The sequence below is a fragment of the Anomaloglossus baeobatrachus genome, chromosome 3 (genome assembly GCF_048569485.1).
Source record: "Anomaloglossus baeobatrachus isolate aAnoBae1 chromosome 3, aAnoBae1.hap1, whole genome shotgun sequence".
In the NCBI taxonomy this organism is placed as follows: Eukaryota; Metazoa; Chordata; class Amphibia; order Anura; family Aromobatidae; genus Anomaloglossus; species Anomaloglossus baeobatrachus.
Window position 1 is genome coordinate 123,710,526 of NC_134355.1, and position 18,175 is coordinate 123,728,700.

General features: G+C 49.3%; 1 protein-coding gene across 1 annotated transcript in view; it reads left to right on the forward strand.

Annotated features, from left to right (window-relative positions):
* Positions 1-16,530, forward strand: part of PYGB (glycogen phosphorylase B) — a 153,262-nt gene extending 136,732 nt beyond the window's left edge. The window contains exons 17-20 of the mRNA XM_075339420.1: positions 1,810-2,017; positions 9,806-9,940; positions 15,210-15,276; positions 15,362-16,530. Of these exons, the coding sequence (XP_075195535.1) occupies positions 1,810-2,017; positions 9,806-9,940; positions 15,210-15,276; positions 15,362-15,514 (563 nt within the window). The 3' untranslated portion in view covers positions 15,515-16,530. The remainder of the gene's footprint in view (positions 1-1,809; positions 2,018-9,805; positions 9,941-15,209; positions 15,277-15,361) is intronic.
* Positions 16,531-18,175: the final 1,645 nt, after the last annotated feature.

Genomic DNA, 18,175 nt, shown 5'->3' on the forward strand with positions numbered 1-18,175 from the left:
AACGCATGGTTTTTGCCACAAAATATGCAAATTAAACGCAGCGTTTAAAAACGCAAAGTGGGGTCTAGAAATCAACATTTTCCATTGACTGTCATGGAAACGCAAAACGCAGGATATTTTGCATGAAAACGCTGCTGCACAAAACGCTGCAGAAACGCAGGTAAAAAGCCTTAGAATGAGAATACTAGCAAAGTGTAACTGTAGAATACAATGAGTAGAAAATATTTCATGGTGTCAATTAAACATTGGTCTGCTTATAAAAAATAATAAATACCTATGTTTCAGGCACAGAAGACAATGTTAGCTGCTGCGCTTGCTGCATTAGGTGTAAGAAAGCAAAAAAAAAGTAAAACAATAACTAGAACGTGTAGGGAAAAAGAAAATAAAATTGGTACAGGAAAGAGATAAAGAGAAGACCACAACGGGGTAGATAAGAGGCAACATCATACTTCCAAAATATTTTAAGGGGTATTCTAATGTTGTCTCTTGAGTAGCTCACAACTCTGTAGTTTCCTTACTTCATAGTTTCTGGGACAGCGAGTTCTCCTCCTTGAGTGACAGTTCTGGTGAGCGGAGCTGTAGTATTAGCAGAGCTATAAAGCTCAGCACATGTTCTACTGTAACACTCTCACAGTCGTCTCCCTCCTGTTTTGAGACTAGTGATAGCCTTAGGACTGGAGCCACTCATCTCTAGACTCCTCATTTACACAAAGTTTTCTTTCCTTTGGTGTCTCATGAGTTAATGTCAGTTTTTGTTGCTAGCAGCTCATAGCAGTGCAGGTCAGCTTTAGCTGCTTTGAGCCCACGCCCATGTAGGTTTAAATAGTGGTGTTTTCCCAGCAGTCCTTGCTGTTGATAGAAATCATTCTACTCTGGCCAGCCTGGTGGAAGGACCTTGTGGGGAATTTTCCTGTGCCCATCCATCTGCAACTTTGGGGTCTATCTGCTTCCGTGAAGTTTGGTGTTTGTGTCCTTCTGTTAATCCCCCTGTCTGTCTTTCCCTTCCATCCGTGTTTATTAGTACAGCGGTGGGACTAGTGTCACCTGCCAGCCATTTCCCTACCAGGGTGTTTGCAGGGCTAGAGAGAGATTAAGTATCCGGCTCGGCAATGGGTTGAAACACCTCTTATAGGGACACTAGGGAGCACGGGTAACCACTTGAGGTGCTTTCCGGAGGTGTCTCCTCACCCTTCTCCCTAGACATAGGGCCTACCCTTAGCGTCCCAGATGTCCCCCTTTTGCTTGTGGTGTTTTTATAGTGCGTCAGACTGCAAAAACAACACTAGTTCAGACAAACACATTCTACCAACTATAGTTTGTTTTTAGTCTACACTGTTATCATTATATTTACACATAAAAATTTGGCATTTGTACAGGACTAGGAAGAATGAGTGCCTTATGCTTTGTTCCATGGGAACTAAAGACTGATAAGAACAACTGTATAGAAATCAATAGGCTGGAGAGAGCTCACTGGTATGTTACAACTGTGCACCCTGGGCGAGGGACTGGACAAGAGCTAGTGGCTGAGTTTCATGGAAACAAGCTGTAGACTATGTAAGATAAAAGCTCACAGCAAGTGAATGACCGAAGATAGGAAAAGCAAGTCAATTGCAAACTTGCTTATTTTCAAGCTAATTAATTAAATTTAATAACTTGAGAATACAAAGGGATGGTGTCATATAAAGAGGCTTCTGAATTGGATTGTGTGAGATGTTTATAAAGATTTAAAATAAATAAATATTTAGCAGATTGCAGAGATCTCTATGTAGCGTTATCTATTGACTAATGATAGAATTTGTTTATTCCTAGTGATTCCCGCCGCTGACCTATCTCAGCAGATCTCGACAGCAGGCACTGAGGCTTCTGGTACTGGCAATATGAAGTTCATGCTGAACGGAGCACTTACCATTGGTACCATGGATGGTGCCAATGTGGAGATGGCAGAGGAGGCAGGGGAAGACAACCTGTTTATCTTTGGCATGAGAGTGGAGGATGTAGACGCTATGGACAAGAAAGGGTTTGTATTCTAGCAATATTACTGTATCTTGATTGTATGAGACACCGCTGAAGCTGCATTTAGCTTGTATGCAGCAATCTGTACTTGGATTGTCATAATTATGTGTTTGGATAAATACTAAAATGGATGCAGAAGTGACACTCTATTTTAGCAATGAACAAGCAAAATAGTGCCTTGGACGTGTGCTGATCAGTAGGGAAGGCCGATCTGTGCAAACACATTCATGATCCACCATAATGGAAAGTGCATTCCTCTTATATTCAGGAATCAGTGATGTCGGCACGGACATTAGGCCAAAGCGGCTCCAGTTGTGTTTACGTGAAACATAAATAAGTCTAAGGCTCCCTTCACATGTATCTATGGCAACCGTTTTTTTTTACAGATGCTACACATAATGCTCACGTCTTATATTTTCACATGTACCATGTGTCCGTGTGACTCACACGGGGACATGTCTTTTTTTCCATCAGCACGGATCACATAGGCCAAAAAAAACCTATGGGTCCATGTAAACATGTACAGGACAAGGATGGCATCCGTGTGTCATCCATGTGCTGTATGTGTTTAACATTGCAAAGTATAGGAGAAGCTTTCTAATTTCATTCTCCATATCCAAACTGGAAAAACACTGATGGCACATGTTTGTCAAAACATACATATGGATGGGTGATAAAAATGAACACTGATGGTCAAAACGGACTGTGCCACATGAACATACTTGTTTTTATTCTGACATGTGAAGAGGGCCTAAACACTGGATGCTTATTCCAGAAAATATATTTCATGATTATTTTACATCATTTTTATTCTGGTGATACCTAGCAGTATTACAAAATCATTATATTGGAATACTGAGCATTCATTATTATTACTGAGGTGCTTCCAGCAAGACATGACATGCGCCTAGGACCTGCACCAGGGCTAGAACAGTCCAGCATACTTGCAGTATTGGGGACCAGAAGTTAGTGGGTGTGACCGGCTTAGTTGGTTAGTTGCGCACTCTACCTGGTTAGTGAGTGCCCTTCAGCCGGTCGTTTTGCGTTGACCACCAACCCACTCCATTCCCCAACACTATGAGTGAGCATGCCCCACTAAGGCTCACCTCACATCAGCGGTATTTTGCTGCAAAACCGGATCCGTCACAAATGTGTTTCAGTTCAATTCATTGCCAATGGAATTGCGGCAAGATGCGGTCACATGCGGTTGTGTATGACGCACGCAACCGCATGTGACCACATCTTGCCGTGATTCCATTGGCAATGAATTGAACTGAAACACATTTGTGACGGATCCGGTTTTGTGGCAAAATTCTGCTGATGTGAGGTGAGCGTAAGCGGCTGTTCCACCATAACGTGCAGTAGATGCTGGACCATGCCCACTTAGCCAGTCATGCCTACTCACCAAGCCAGCCACCACGCTCACCACTCCGGACACTGCAAGGAAAGGCTGCGCAATGTGCAGAGGTTTACTGCTCAGGGAAGCAGTGAGATTCCCGTTATCTCTGCACATTGTGAGACCGAGGATCCCGCCTCTATTTCCCAGAGGCAGGAGGGTGAGCATGTGCAATGCGTGGTGGGTCCTGATTCGCTCACTGACGTCACACGGCTTGATGACAAGGCTGGTGACGTGGTCAATCCTGACTGGCCAGGCTGGGACGTCGTGGACCCTGATTGGGTCAAGTCCGTCATCTCCGCCTCGCGCCCGCCCTCGGGTGGAGCTGCACCTCCTTAAAAGCTCCCCCTGCCATCATGGCGGCGCGCGACCGTCCTTCTATGTTTGGATGTCTGGCAGCGTGCTGCCACGCCACTGCTCAGGCATTACTGTCTCTTGTGGGCTTGGCCCTTGCTGCTCCGGCAGTACCTTGTTTGCAGGCCGTGTTCCTGCCTTGCTGCTCCGGCAGTACCCCCGTCAACAGGCCGTGTTCCTGTCCCAGGTGAGCTCCTCAAGTCTCCATTGGACTCACCTGCTTATTGAAAGCACACGTGCGTGGGCACCTCTGTGCTACCCTCGTGCCATATTCTCGTGACTTCCACTGGCACACGTGCGTGGGCACCTCTGTGCTTCCCCGTGCAACAGGTACACCGAGACGTGAGATCTGTGCCATACAACCCTCACGGGTTAGGGCAGATCGGTGTACATAGATCGTCTGTGACATTCCAGACGATCGCTAGCAGCAACCCGCTCACTCTTCACCCACCATAGCGGCGGTCCCTTACACCGCACAGTGGACCTTGACCGGCGGAAGCAGTCCATTTCCCATCTTGGCACGCTTCCCCGGGTCCCCCTCGTAACATTACGGTCGCGCCAAAGGTCTGGCTATGGCTGAAGAGCAGCAGCAGTTGCTGCGTTATGTGCAGCAGTTGGAGTCACGATTGGCAGCAGTGGAGCAGTCTTCCTCCGATAAGACTACTCTGACGACAGTCGCCACCCAGGCGGCTACCCAGGCTGTGCTATTGGGCGGAAGGTCTCCTCGCCTTGCGCTTCCAGAGCGCTTTAGCGGCAACAGCTCTGAGTGCCGTGGTTTTATAAACCAGGTTACCACCTACTTAGAGCTGTCCGCGACTCTTTACGCTACCGAGAAGGCGAAGGTAGCCTTCGTCCAGTCCCTGCTCACAGGGAGAGCGCTGAAGTGGTCCACGCCGTTGTGGGAGCGCGGAGATCGTGTGGTGAATAACTTAGCAGCTTATCTTGGGGCCATGAGAATGGTGTTCCTCGGGCCTCAAGTCACCCACGATTCCGCGCTGCGCCTCCTACGACTTCGGCAAGGGTCTGCTTCAGTCGGGGACTTTGCTGTACACTTTAGGACACTGGCCGCAGAGCTGGACTGGCCGGATAAGGTCCTTGTCCCTGTGTTTTGGGAGGGCCTGGCAGGGTTTGTCAAAGACGCACTGGCCACACGTGAGGTGCCTGCCACTTTAGAGTCCTTGATTCAGGTTGCCTCTCGCATAGACATCCGCCAGGCGGAGCGAAGGCTCGAGGTCTCTTCAGCACCCACGTCTTCTCGGCCTAAAAAGCGTCTGACTCCCGTCTTCCATCAGACAGGTCCCCCAGCCAGTCCTGTAGGCGACTCCGTGGAGTCAATGGAGGTGTCCAAGGTGGTCTCCTCTGCCCCAGGTTCTCGGTCTTGTGTCATCTGCTTTTCCTGTGGGCAGAGGGGACACATAGCTACCCGATGTCCCAAACCGTCGGGAAAAGACAGCGTCTAGTTTCTATCAGAGGGGGGACTCTAGACGCTACTTCTCCCTCTAGGTTGACTATCAGCGCCCAGTTGCAGTTCGGCACTACTCTCTTCTCTGCCCTGACTTGCTTGGACTCAGGCGCTGAAGGCAATTTCATCTCGACCTCCCTGGCAACCCGATACTCAGTTCCCCTGGTTCTGTTGCCCAAGCCACTCAGGGTCCGGGTAGTCGACGGGTCCATACTACTCGATCCTATCACCCAGATCACCATCCCTCTCAGGATGGATGTACCACCGGGACACCATGAGCAGGTGTCCTTCCTGGTGCTTCCAGGGGGACGGATGAGATCCTACTGGGCCTTCCCTGGTTGAGACAGCATGCTCCTATACTCAACTGGGCAACAGGGGAGATCTCATCCTGGGCAGGATCCTGTAGAGAGCACCTTGTGACTACCGAACCACCCGCTACCATTAGGTCGGTTGGGTCCTCAGGGAATACTGAGGGGCCGGGTTTACCGACACCTTATGAGGCCTACAGGGATGTCTTTTCCAAAAGGGCCGCAGATACTCTTCCTCCCCACCGGCCATATGATTGCCGAATAGACCTGAAGCCAGGCTCCGAGCCCCCTAGGGGCAGAGTGTATCCACTCTCTGCTCCAGAGACGGAGGCTATGTCCAAATATATTCAGGACAGCCTGGCGAAGGGGTTCATTCGCAAGTCTATTTCACCGGCTGGTGCAGGGTTCTTTTTTGTGCAGAAGAAGGAAGGGGATCTGCGCCCCTGTATCGATTACAGGGGATTAAATGCAATCACAATCAAGAACAAATACCCTTTGCCCCTCATTACTGAGCTATTTGATCGATTCCGCGGGGCAAAGGTCTTCACAAAGCTGGATCTACGCGGGGCGTATAATCTAGTGCGAGTCCGAAAGGGCGATGAGTGGAAGACCGCCTTTAACACCAGGGACGGTCACTACGAGTATACGAGTATCTAGTAATGCCCTTCGGACTCTGCAATGCCCCCGCCGTATTTCAAGACTTTGTGAATGACATTTTCCGGGATTTGTATCTTTCCGTGGTTGCATACCTGGATGACATTCTTATCTTCTCCCCCGATCTTACCACCCATCGGAGGGATGTCATCCGAGTACTTAAGAGGCTCCGCACCCATTCGTTATATGCTAAGCTGGAAAAGTGCGTTTTTGAACAGGAATCCTTGCCGTTCCTGGGGTACATAGTGTCCAGTCAGGGGTTAGCAATGGATCCGGGGAAGTTGGAGACAGTGATGAACTGGCCTGAGCCCCGCTCGCTGAAGGCGATCCAGCGATTCTTGGGGTTTATCAATTATTATCGCCAGTTCATTCCCAACTTCTCGACGGTGGCAGCACCCATCATTGCCCTTACCCGCAAGGGCGCTAATCCCAAAGCATGGACACGGGAAACGGTAGAGGCATTTCACACTCTCAAAACTCACTTCTCCAGAGCTCCCATCCTTCATCGTCCAGACATCTCCAAACCCTTCCTACTGGAGGTAGACGCCTCTTCGGTCGGTGCAGGTGCAGTCCTGTACCAGAAAAACGAACGAGGAAGGAAACATCCGTGTTTCTTTTTCTCCAAGACCTTTTCTCCGGCCGAGAGGAACTACTCCATAGGGGATAGGGAGTTACTGGCGATGAAACTAGCATTCCAGGAATGGCGGCATCTCCTGGAGGGTGCGAAGCATCCATTTGAGGTTTTTTCTGACCACAAAAACCTCACATACCTCCAGACAGCACAACGCCTGAACCCAAGGCAGGCCCGTTGGTCTTTATTCTTCTCCCGGTTCCGCTTTATTATCCGCCACCTGGCCGGTGAGAAGAACGTACGGGCCGATGCCTTGTCACGTTGTATGGTTGTGTTGGAGGAGGACGAGGAGGAGCCTCGTCTTATACTACCCCCGGACAGCTTGAGGATGGTCACTCCCACTTCTTTGGACCAGGTGCCACCTGGCAAAACCCTCGTTCCCCCTGAACTACGGAACGAGGTGCTATCGTGGGCCCATGCCTCCAAGGTCGGGGGTCACTTCGGGGTCAAAAGGACCAGAGACCTGGTGACTAGGCATTATTGGTGGCCGAGACTACCCCAGGACATACAGGAATATGTGGGAGCCTGTATGTCGTGTGCTCGGAATAAGCCGTCCCGGCAGAGACCGGCAGGTCTTCTTCACCCACTGCCAGTGCCGGATCGTCCCTGGGAAGTGGTAGGGATGGACTTCCTGGGAGATCTGCCCAAATCAGCAGGGCACAGGGTCGTATGGGTCATCACGGACCACTTCTCTAAAATGGTCCACTTGGTGCCTCTCCCACGACTCCCGACGTCACGTGCTCTCGCCACCTTGTTCATTCGGCATGTATTTAGGTTGCATGGCATGCCTGACAAGGTGGTGAGCGACCGGGGTCCCCAGTTCGCGTCTCGCTTCTGGAGAGAGCTCTGTAAGCTCCTGCAGATAGAGCTGAACATCTCCTCCGCATACCATCCCGAGACCAATGGACTAGTGGAGAGGACTAATCAGACCTTGGTAACTTACCTCCGCCATTTTATATCCGCGCACCACGACAACTGGGCTAACCTCCTTCCTTGGGCCGAATTTGCCATTAACAATTCGGTCCATGAATCCTCTGGCCAGACTCCGTTCCTACTCAATAACGGACAACATCCCAGAATCCCGGTTCCGATGCCCATTACGTCACCCGATACTAGAGTGGAGGATTGGGCTACCAAGGCCCGGGAGATCTGGGATGACACCCAAGAGGCTCTTAAAAGGGCTAAAGACCGGATGGTGACAACGGCTGATGTTCGCCGCCGCCCTGCACCATCCTTCGCGCCTGGTGACCTAGTATGGCTGTCCTCTAAGAATGTTAACCTACGGGTACAGGCAGCCAAATTCGCCCCTAGGTATCTGGGTCCGTTTAAAGTACTACAGCAGGTAAACCCAGTGGCATACCGACTCCAGCTCCCTCCACGCTGGGCTATAGCCAACACCTTTCACGTGTCCCTCCTGAAACCCGTACGACTTAATAAATTCTCGGGGTCCCTGCCGGCTCAAACCGACTCCCCGTCCGACGACCCTGAGGTGGCAAAACTTGTGGAGACAAAAGCCATACAGGGCAAGAGGTACTACCTCGTGGAGTGGGCCGGCCGTGGTCCGGAGCATAGATCCTGGGAGTTGGAGGATCATATCCGCACCCCGGGTTTGATAGCGGCCTTCGAGCACGGACAGGGGGGGGGGCCTAGACGGGGGGGTAATGTTACATCTCGTGGCTCTCCTGAGGCAAGGATTGAGGCAGTCTCCCATTCCTTGCCTGCCACGAGCACTCCTGCTCAGCAGCGCCGAAGGTCTGCCAGACTGCGCAGTGTGCAGGAGATACCTTCTCAGAGAGGCAGCAGAAGGGTGACACCTAGTGGTTCTCCTGTTACAAGGAGTGAAGCGGTCTCCCATTCCTGGCCTGCCGCAGACTCTCCTGCTCAGCGGCCCCGAAGGTCTGCGAGGCTGCGCAATGTGCAGAGGTTTACTGCTCAGGGAAGCAGTGAGATTCCCGTTATCTCTGCACATTGTGAGACCGAGGATCCCGCCTCTATTTCCCAGAGGCAGGAGGGTGAGCATGTGCAATGCGTGGTGGGTCCTGATTCGCTCACTGACGTCACACGGCTTGATGACAAGGCTGGTGACGTGGTCAATCCTGACTGGCCAGGCTGGGACGTCGTGGACCCTGATTGGGTCAAGTCCGTCATCTCCGCCTCGCGCCCGCCCTCGGGTGGAGCTGCACCTCCTTAAAAGCTCCCCCTGCCATCATGGCGGCGCGCGACTGTCCTTCTATGTTTGGATGTCTGGCAGCGTGCTGCCACGCCACTGCTCAGGCATTACTGTCTCTTGTGGGCTTGGCCCTTGCTGCTCCGGCAGTACCTTGTTTGCAGGCCGTGTTCCTGCCTTGCTGCTCCGGCAGTACCCCCGTCAACAGGCCGTGTTCCTGTCCCAGGTGAGCTCCTCAAGTCTCCATTGGACTCACCTGCTTATTGAAAGCAAACGTGCGTGGGCACCTCTGTGCTACCCTCGTGCCATATTCTCGTGACTTCCACTGGCACACGTGCGTGGGCACCTCTGTGCTTCCCCGTGCAACAGGTACACCGAGACGTGAGATCTGTGCCATACAACCCTCACGGGTTAGGGCAGATCGGTGTACATAGATCGTCTGTGACATTCCAGACGATCGCTAGCAGCAACCCGCTCACTCTTCACCCACCATAGCGGCGGTCCCTTACACTGCACAGTGGACCTTGACCGGCGGAAGCAGTCCATTTCCCATCTTGGCACGCTTCCCCGGGTCCCCCTCGTAACAGTTCAGCGCACACAGCTGCACTTTCTAGTTACAATTAGTTTCAATATATTTTATCTGCACAAGTTGCCAGACATATAACAACTAGAGATAAAGCTCATGTGGATTTTACTGCATGGTACACCACCTGGCGGTGTGAATGCAGCCATAATTTACTGTATTTAACCAGTATCCTGGTCAAATGCTGACAATTCTTAGTTATTCCACTAAAGAAACTTTCTTTTCTTTCTCTTGTAGATACAATGCTAAGGATTACTATGACAGAATTCCCGAGCTTCGAGAGGTGATCAGTCAGATCAGAGATGGACGCTTTTCCCCTAGAGAACCAGACCTGTTTAAGGATGTGGTGAATATGCTGATGCACCATGACAGGTAAGTAGGAAGAAGAAAAGTCAAACCTTGTAAGAAAGAAAAGAGAATAAGTAATGCACAAACGTTTAATTGGTCAGGCCGAATACTTTGTCAGGGGAGTTTTTGATGCTGTGTATTTTTGCCCTGCAAAAAACGCAGTTTCTTATTGCGCCTGCAAAGTGCATGGGATATATAATATATATATATATATATATATATTAGATATAGATATATGTGTGTGTATAATGTGTCTATATATATATATATATATATATATATATATATATATATATATATATATATATATATATATATATATATATATATATATATATATATATATATAATTGCCTTATTCTGTCTGTCTGTCTGTCTGTCTTGCTCCAAAATTGTGTCCTTACGGTGACACAAAGCTGATTGGCCGCTGGGCTCGCCATGGCCCCGCCCCCCCCGCACGGATTGGCCGCTCGCCCAGGCAACTCGCCCACGCCCCGCCCCCCTCACGCAATGCACGCTCGCTCTGGCCCCGCCCCCCGCACGCATTCCCCGAACCGACCGACACGGAGCCACGACTCCCAGGTGAGTACTGTACCCCCGGGAGCCCACATGAGCGTACGCCGCCAACCCAGCCGACACATACCCTCGCATTGCTGGGGTTGCCGCCGTATGCTGGTGTGGGCTCCCGTGCGAGCGGGGGACGGGATACGCTGGTAACCATGGTAGCATAGTTACCAGCGCATCAAGGTCCTGCAGCGGCGGAACATACACACACGCATGCACATAACAACACACACACACGCACACACATAACAACAGACACACACACACACACACACACACACATCAGATCACACTCACTCTCACACACACCTCACACACACATCACATCGCATCCACACACTCACAACATCCTGGGATATCGCTTGCTTCTCGGCGGCGATACTGTGCAGTGAGCTTCCAGGACCTGCCGGAGGATCACATGGCCAGAAGCATGTGGTATCTCCGGATGTTGTGAGTGTGAGCGCGTATGTGCAATATCGTCAATGTGTGTGTGCGTGAGTGTATGCGATCGGGTGTGTGTGAATGTATGCGATCGGTGTGTGTGTGTGTGTGTGTGTGTGTGTGTGTGTGTGTGTGTGTGTGTGCGATCGGATCTGTGTCGGCAGAGGAGCACGGCGTGCTGGAGGAGGCTGGGAGGAGAGAGGTTGATCCTGGGGAAGGTTGGGAGGGGGAGGCTGAGAGAAGAGAGGCTGATACTGGGGGAGGCTGAGGCTGGGGTAGGCTGGGAGGAGAGAGGCTGATGCTGGGAGGAGAGAGGCTGATGCTGGGAGGAGAGAGGCTGATGCTGCGGGCAGAGAGGCTGATGCTGCGGGCAGAGAGGCTGATGCTGCGGGCAGAGAGGCTGATGCTGCGGGCAGAGAGGCTGATGCTGCGGGCAGAGAGGCTGATGCTGCGGGCAGAGAGGCTGATGCTGCGGGCAGAGAGGCTGATGCTGCGGGCAGAGAGGCTGATGCTGGTGCAGCATGAGGGATGGAGCACGTTTGGGAGTGCGCAGCATGGCGGATGGACCACGTTTGGGAGTGCGCAGCATGGCGGATGGACCACGTTTGGGAGTGCGCAGCATGGGGGATGGAGCACGTTTGGGAGTGCGCAGCATGGCGGATGGAGCACGTTTGGGAGTGCGCAGCATGGCGGATGGAGCACGTTTGGGAGTGCGCAGCATGGCGGATGGAGCACGTTTGGGAGTGCGCAGCATGGGGGATGCAGCACGTTTGGGAGTGCGCAGCATGGGGGATGCAGCACGTTTGGGAGCGCGCAGCATGGGGGATGCAGCACGATGGGGAGCGCACAGTATGGCGGATGGAGCACGTTTGGGAGCGCGCAGCATGGCGGATGGACCACGTTTGGGAGTGCGCAGCATGGCGGATGGAGCACGTTTGGGAGTGCGCAGCATGGGGGATGGAGCACGATGGGGGGTGCGCAGCATGGGGGATGGAGCACGATGGGAGGTGCACACCTCCCCCAACACACACACACACACACGCGCACTGCACAACACACACACACACTGGGAACCACAAACACCGCCCTAGACAGACACCCACACACACAGACAACGCTGCACACACACCCAACACACAAACACCGCGGCATACATAAATATACGCACATACCACACAACACACACATTGCACAAAACATACCTCCCCCAAAACACACCACACACACACAAACCGCGCAACACACACACACAACGCTACAGACACACAACGCTCCACAAACAACGCAACACACATACAACACCGCTCTCACCCCCCACCACACCCAGACAACACCCAGTACATGTACAGCCCCTACACAAACACTTGGTAAGTACACACAACAACATCTATATATATAACAAAAATCATACATGAACTACACAATACGTAAATTCTAGAATACCCGATGCGTAGAATCGGGCCACCTTCTAGTATATATAATACTGTAAATAATGTACACTCTGCTATATTAGGCCTGTTTCACACGTCTGTGAAAAACAAACATTTTTCACTGATGTGATTGCACATGGAGATAAACTCACCTGTCCCCGCTCCTGCTGTCCGTGGTGCTGAACTCTCCCCAATGCTGCCTCCGGCCGCCGCTGTCTCTCACTTCTGCAGCTTCTTCCGGGTCTCGGTGTCGTGCATAACTGAATATGCATGACAGTAATTAGCCGGCTCCGAAGCAGCAGCCAGCAGAGGCCGGAGACAGCGTCGCTGGAGAAAGAAAGTATAAAATAATTTTATTTTCAATGTACGTGTTTTTCTGGTACGTGTTTCACAGATCACACCATAGTGTGGTCCGTGGGATATCAGTGATGCTAGAAAAAAATGGACATGTCTCCCGTGTGGAGCACATGGACACGCATGTACACCGCACAGACACACGGTCAGTGAAAAATCACTGATGTGCGCACAGACCCATTGATTTTAATGGGTCTGCGTATGTCCGTGATTCTGGTACGTATAAAAACTGCAACATACGTACCAGAATCACTGACATGTGAAAGAAGCCTTACACTGCGTAATCTGAGCTGCAGTGTGCCTTTGAAATCTTAAACTTGTCACTTTAGCGGGTATTCACAATACAACTGCTGCATATCTACAGGGCCAGGTTTATTAAAGAGGTTATCCACTACTTTAACATTGATGGCCTATCCTTAGGATAGGCCATCAATGTCTGATCAGCCGGTGTCTTACACCTGGCACCCCCGCCAATCAGCTGGTCTCGGTCCCAGCAGCGGCAGTAGGCAGTACGGAAATGCTCTGTGCCAGAGCTGCTCCGTCTTCTGATAGCGGCAGAGTACTGAGTAAGATTCGGATGTGCAGTACCCAGCCGTGGCCACTATTAGAAGACGGGCAGCTCTGGAACTGAGCATTTCCAGCCACCTGCGTCCAGCACTGAAAACAACTGATTGGTAGTGGTGTCAGCTAATCAGACATTGATCAAGCATTGTTGACCTTCGGGAGATCAACATATCCACTGTGGAGACACCATCACGTGTTTCTCAACGCAGTGATTCTAGAGCAAAGCCCCCTGGGAAGTATGCAAATGAGAAAGCCGCGGAGACACCATCACATGTTTCTCAACGCTGGCAGGAAACTAGCCAGGTCTTTCACCGGGAAGGAACAACCACGGGAAGGGCAGTCTCCAGTCAAGGAGACCACCTATACCAAACATGATATCCATCCACAGACAGCCGTTTCGGGGTATTTGCCCCTCATCAGTGTGGAGTAGGAATCTGGCTAGGGGGGCAATGCCTAGTAAAAGACTACTTAAGCAAGCATTGTTGACCTTAGGGAGATCAACATATCCACTGCGGAGACACCATCACGTGTTTCTCAACGCAGTGATTCTAGAGCAAAGCCCCCTGGGAAGTATGCAAATGAGAAAGCCGCGGAGACACCATCACATGTTTCTCAACGCTGGCAGGAAACTAGCCAGGTCTTTCACCGGGAAGGAACAACCACGGGAAGGGCAGTCTCCAGTCAAGGAGACCACCTATACCAAACATGGTAGTCTTTTACTAGGCATTGCCCCCCTAGCCAGATTCCTACTCCACACTGATGAGGGGCAAATACCCCGAAACGGCTGTCTGTGGATGGATACCATGTTTGGTATAGGTGGTCTCCTTGACTGGAGACTGCCCTTCCCGTGGTTGTTCCTTCCCGGTGAAAGACCTGGCTAGTTTCCTGCCAGCGTTGAGAAACATGTGATGGTGTCTCCGCGGCTTTCTCATAATCAGACATTGATGGCCTATCCTAAGGATAGGTCATCAGTGTTAAAGTAGTAGACAACCTCTTTAATAAACCTGGCCCTGTCGAAATGCAGCACCAAATCTACTGGATGGAAGGGCCTGTGTTAAAAGACGGGAGAAATCAATGTACAAGGAAGAAAAATTACAATGAGAAATAAATTAGAAAGGTACTTTAAGTCCTCTCATCACTGCTGGTTTACAAAGGGAGGGTAGTAACCCGCAGTCATGCTCAGCGGTATCTCACTGCTCAATGTATAGTACCTTTAGGTAATACTAAAAGGGCTTCTCCAGGACTATGATAGTAGTAGCAGACTGGTGGGGGTCTGACACGCAGACCCTGCACCTTTCAGCTGTTACCTGGTTTCCCGGCTGACCGAGGATCGCAGTGTGCAGAGATGGAACACCACATCTCCAAACACAGTGCAGTGACCGCTGGATGACCACTAATGATACTTGGATAGGTATTGGTCATCATTGCCTTAGTATTGGTAATTTTTGGAATATATAATCTTAGTCAATTAGCACCTCTTTAAGACTTTTATACAGCAACATATGGGAATGAGCAATTATTAATATAGTCACTAGATCTGCACACCGTTTGCATATAGTCATTAGGACATTCCCTATTTAGGGATTTGGGGGTTCAAATAAGCAGTTAAATTAACGAGCTTTGCTGCTGCCACATTTTCCATGACCTACGATCGGAAACGAGCAATCCTACAAACACTCATTCAGATCATTGTTGACCTGTGTAAAGAGGCCTTCTGTGTGCCCTTATCATTTGGCATCAGCAGTTGTATTGTGAAGAACAGCTGAGCCCTATGTACATCAGGCTACTATGATCTGATCATTGTATAGTTACATAGGCATTACATAGTCTGACTGCTCTAACTGAAAAGAACCCTTTCCTATTTTGTTGCCATAATCGCTTTCGATTCACTAATAAAAATAAATATACTATAATATAAATATATATATTTCTTTTGCTAGGTTCAAGGTATTTGCAGACTACGAGGCCTATATTAAATGCCAGGAGAAAGTGGACCAATTATACATGGTAAGACATAGGTAAAGTCTATAGCCACTTGCTGTATTCTACTCATTAATTCACTGTACATTGACATTAAATTTTCTTTTTGCAGAACCTCAGGGAATGGACCAAAAAAGTAATCAAAAACATCGCTTGCTCTGGCAAGTTTTCTAGCGACAGGACAATTAGTGAATATGCCACTGAAATCTGGGGGGTGGAACCCTCCGCTGTGAAGATTCCTCCACCCAACATACCCCGGGAGTAGCTCTGTGGAGATGCATGTGCCGCCATTTCTGCTGGTAGTTTGGTTGGCTCAGGATTCGTGTGTGTTCACCAGTTGTGATCGCTTTCCCATCAGAGCATGGTCTTGTCTTTGGGGGAAACAAAACTGATTGTGTTGTCCTATTCCAACTCTCAATATTATAACCTGGTATTTATTCCAATTGGAAGTCACTGGCTTTGCCTTCATATAATAGGATATCATAGAGCAGGAGCGGATCCCAACGGGCGTAGATAACAGTCACTGTCTCCGTGTTCTGCTGCTCAACATGGAGCGCGGCAGCAAATCCATCTATGAACAAACCACTGTACTCCACAGATATTAATGCAATGTATCGGTAGCCATTTACACATGATCATTTTACGTAGTTTATTTGCCCTGTATGATCAAATCAGAAGCACAGACGTAACCTGCATTTCACATTTACAAGTTTCTCATTGTTTTATGGTTTTTATCACAACTGTTTTATTTCTTTTTTCTAATATTAGTGTATAAACACCTTGAGAATTGCAGATCGAGAGGCTTACATTTTAGAATTAGGACTTCTAGAAAAGATAATATCTTAGGCTATAAAAGCAGAGAAAAGCCTACATGTTATTGGTGAAGCCCCCTCAGTGGTAGGGGTCCATAGACTACTGTTGTTGTGAGATATACGCCACTGCAGAAGCCCTGGCAAAGTTTTAAGTACTGTAATAGAAGGGACTACCCCGCACCCAAGCGTAGTTCTAGGAACACACAGAGTAAACACGTCCCGATGCCACAATGATGCATCTGTAAGTGGAAGTCATATCCACGCTCTCCACACAACCTCACATTACGTGGGAGAGGAGGAGCAAGCTTTGTGTGAAGCATTATATTCCATGTGTTTGTCTTTGTAAAAACGCTGTTGTTTTAGCATTTGTGTGTGTGATTTCAAAGTACTGTATTTCTAACTAAAGATTTGCACGTTAACTCCACCTTCATGCTTGTGGGACTCGTCCTTCAATAAACCTAGTACCGAATTTCAGGTTATGGAATGTAATTTATTATAGTCTATTGTTATTACACTACAACATCGAGCCACACATTCAGGCTTGGGCTACACAGTATCTGTCAGACCTGTCACATGGTTTAAGTGGCTTGTTGTAGCCTCTACATCGCACCTTAACTTGAGGTTGCATGAGCATTCTTCAAGAAATCCAACCGTGTTGGATTTTTCGTGATTTGCATTCACTGTGAACCCATTCACTTGCAATGTTGCAGCGACACCTAGACCATTTTGCCTCCATGACATATGTCTCGATCTAAGTCACCAATGAAGCCCCAGCCCAAATGTTACTAATGTGAAGCTCAATTGGTTCATGAAGAAGCAAAAAAAATGTATAAAAAAACAAAAACCACCATCCTCCTTCCACAAGATGGAGACACATGCAAGTTGTGTTGATTTCCAGTGCTATACAACGTCGTCTGAAGAATTAAGCTGTAAGTGACCTTGTAGCTACGTACCCCAATTATTCATTAAAGTGCGGATCGAATCTGTGTCAGTGACATGTGGCAATAGATTTATGCAGCTCCCTTTGATGTCTTGCCTTAAGCTTTTCATACTCGTGGCGGAAGGCAGCCAGGATTTTATCATTTAAAGATGGTTTGGTGAACACATTTTTGTATTTAGAATCTCTCAACAAATAGGAACCTCTGATCACCTACCATTGGTAATAACTGATAAGACCTAAGGTTAAAAAAGGAACATACCGGTAGGATCAACCCACCAAAGCCATCTATATGGGCATGTAGGACATTGAAAACTGGATATAATGATAACTTGATGTATTGTTTCCGAAAAATCCACAATTTTCTTAATGAATTAAACTGGTTGGGCCAAGCACAAATCTCCCTGACCATCTGCCTATTTTAAATGAAAGGGAGCGTTACCAGTGAGACATGTCATCCACACAGAGGCCTCCATTGCCCTCCTACAAACACGCACACTTCTCCATGCCCTGCTGTGCACACGCACACTTCTCTATGCCCGGCTGTGGGCAGAGCAAAGTATTGTAGAGCGCATGCGCTGGTGCTCTTTGACCTTTCCTCGCGCCTGCTCATTACCAGGGCTTACTGGTGGTGGCCGCAGTTTAAACAGGACAAATCTGGTGTCAGGTTCCCTTTAAGATTTCACTGTCTTTATTGTTTCACTGTACAAACTAGTAAGGTCAAGTTGGGATAATTAATCTTCAATCATTTTATTGGTCGTTGATAAATATAATGACCTTCGCTATGCAATAAATCAGACTATAAATCCCTGAGAAGCAGAAGTGTCCTGCAATATCCCTTTATTTTCAGACTCATATGGCTATGTGCCCACGTTGCTTTCTTTTTCGCTCCTAATTGGGAGACCCAGACAGTGGGTGTATAGCTACTGCCTCTGGAGGCCGCACAAAGAACTACACTTAAAAGTGTAAGGCCCCTCCCCTTCTGGCTATACACCCTCCCGTAGGAGTACGGATTCCTCAGTTTTAGCTTTGTGCGCAGGAGGTCAGACACGCACGCATTGCTCCATTGTTTTTAGTCAGCAGCAGCTGCTGACTATGTCGGATGGAAGAAAAGAGGGCCCATACAGGGCTCCCAGCATGCTCCCTTCTCACCCCACTGTATGTCGGAGGTGTTTGT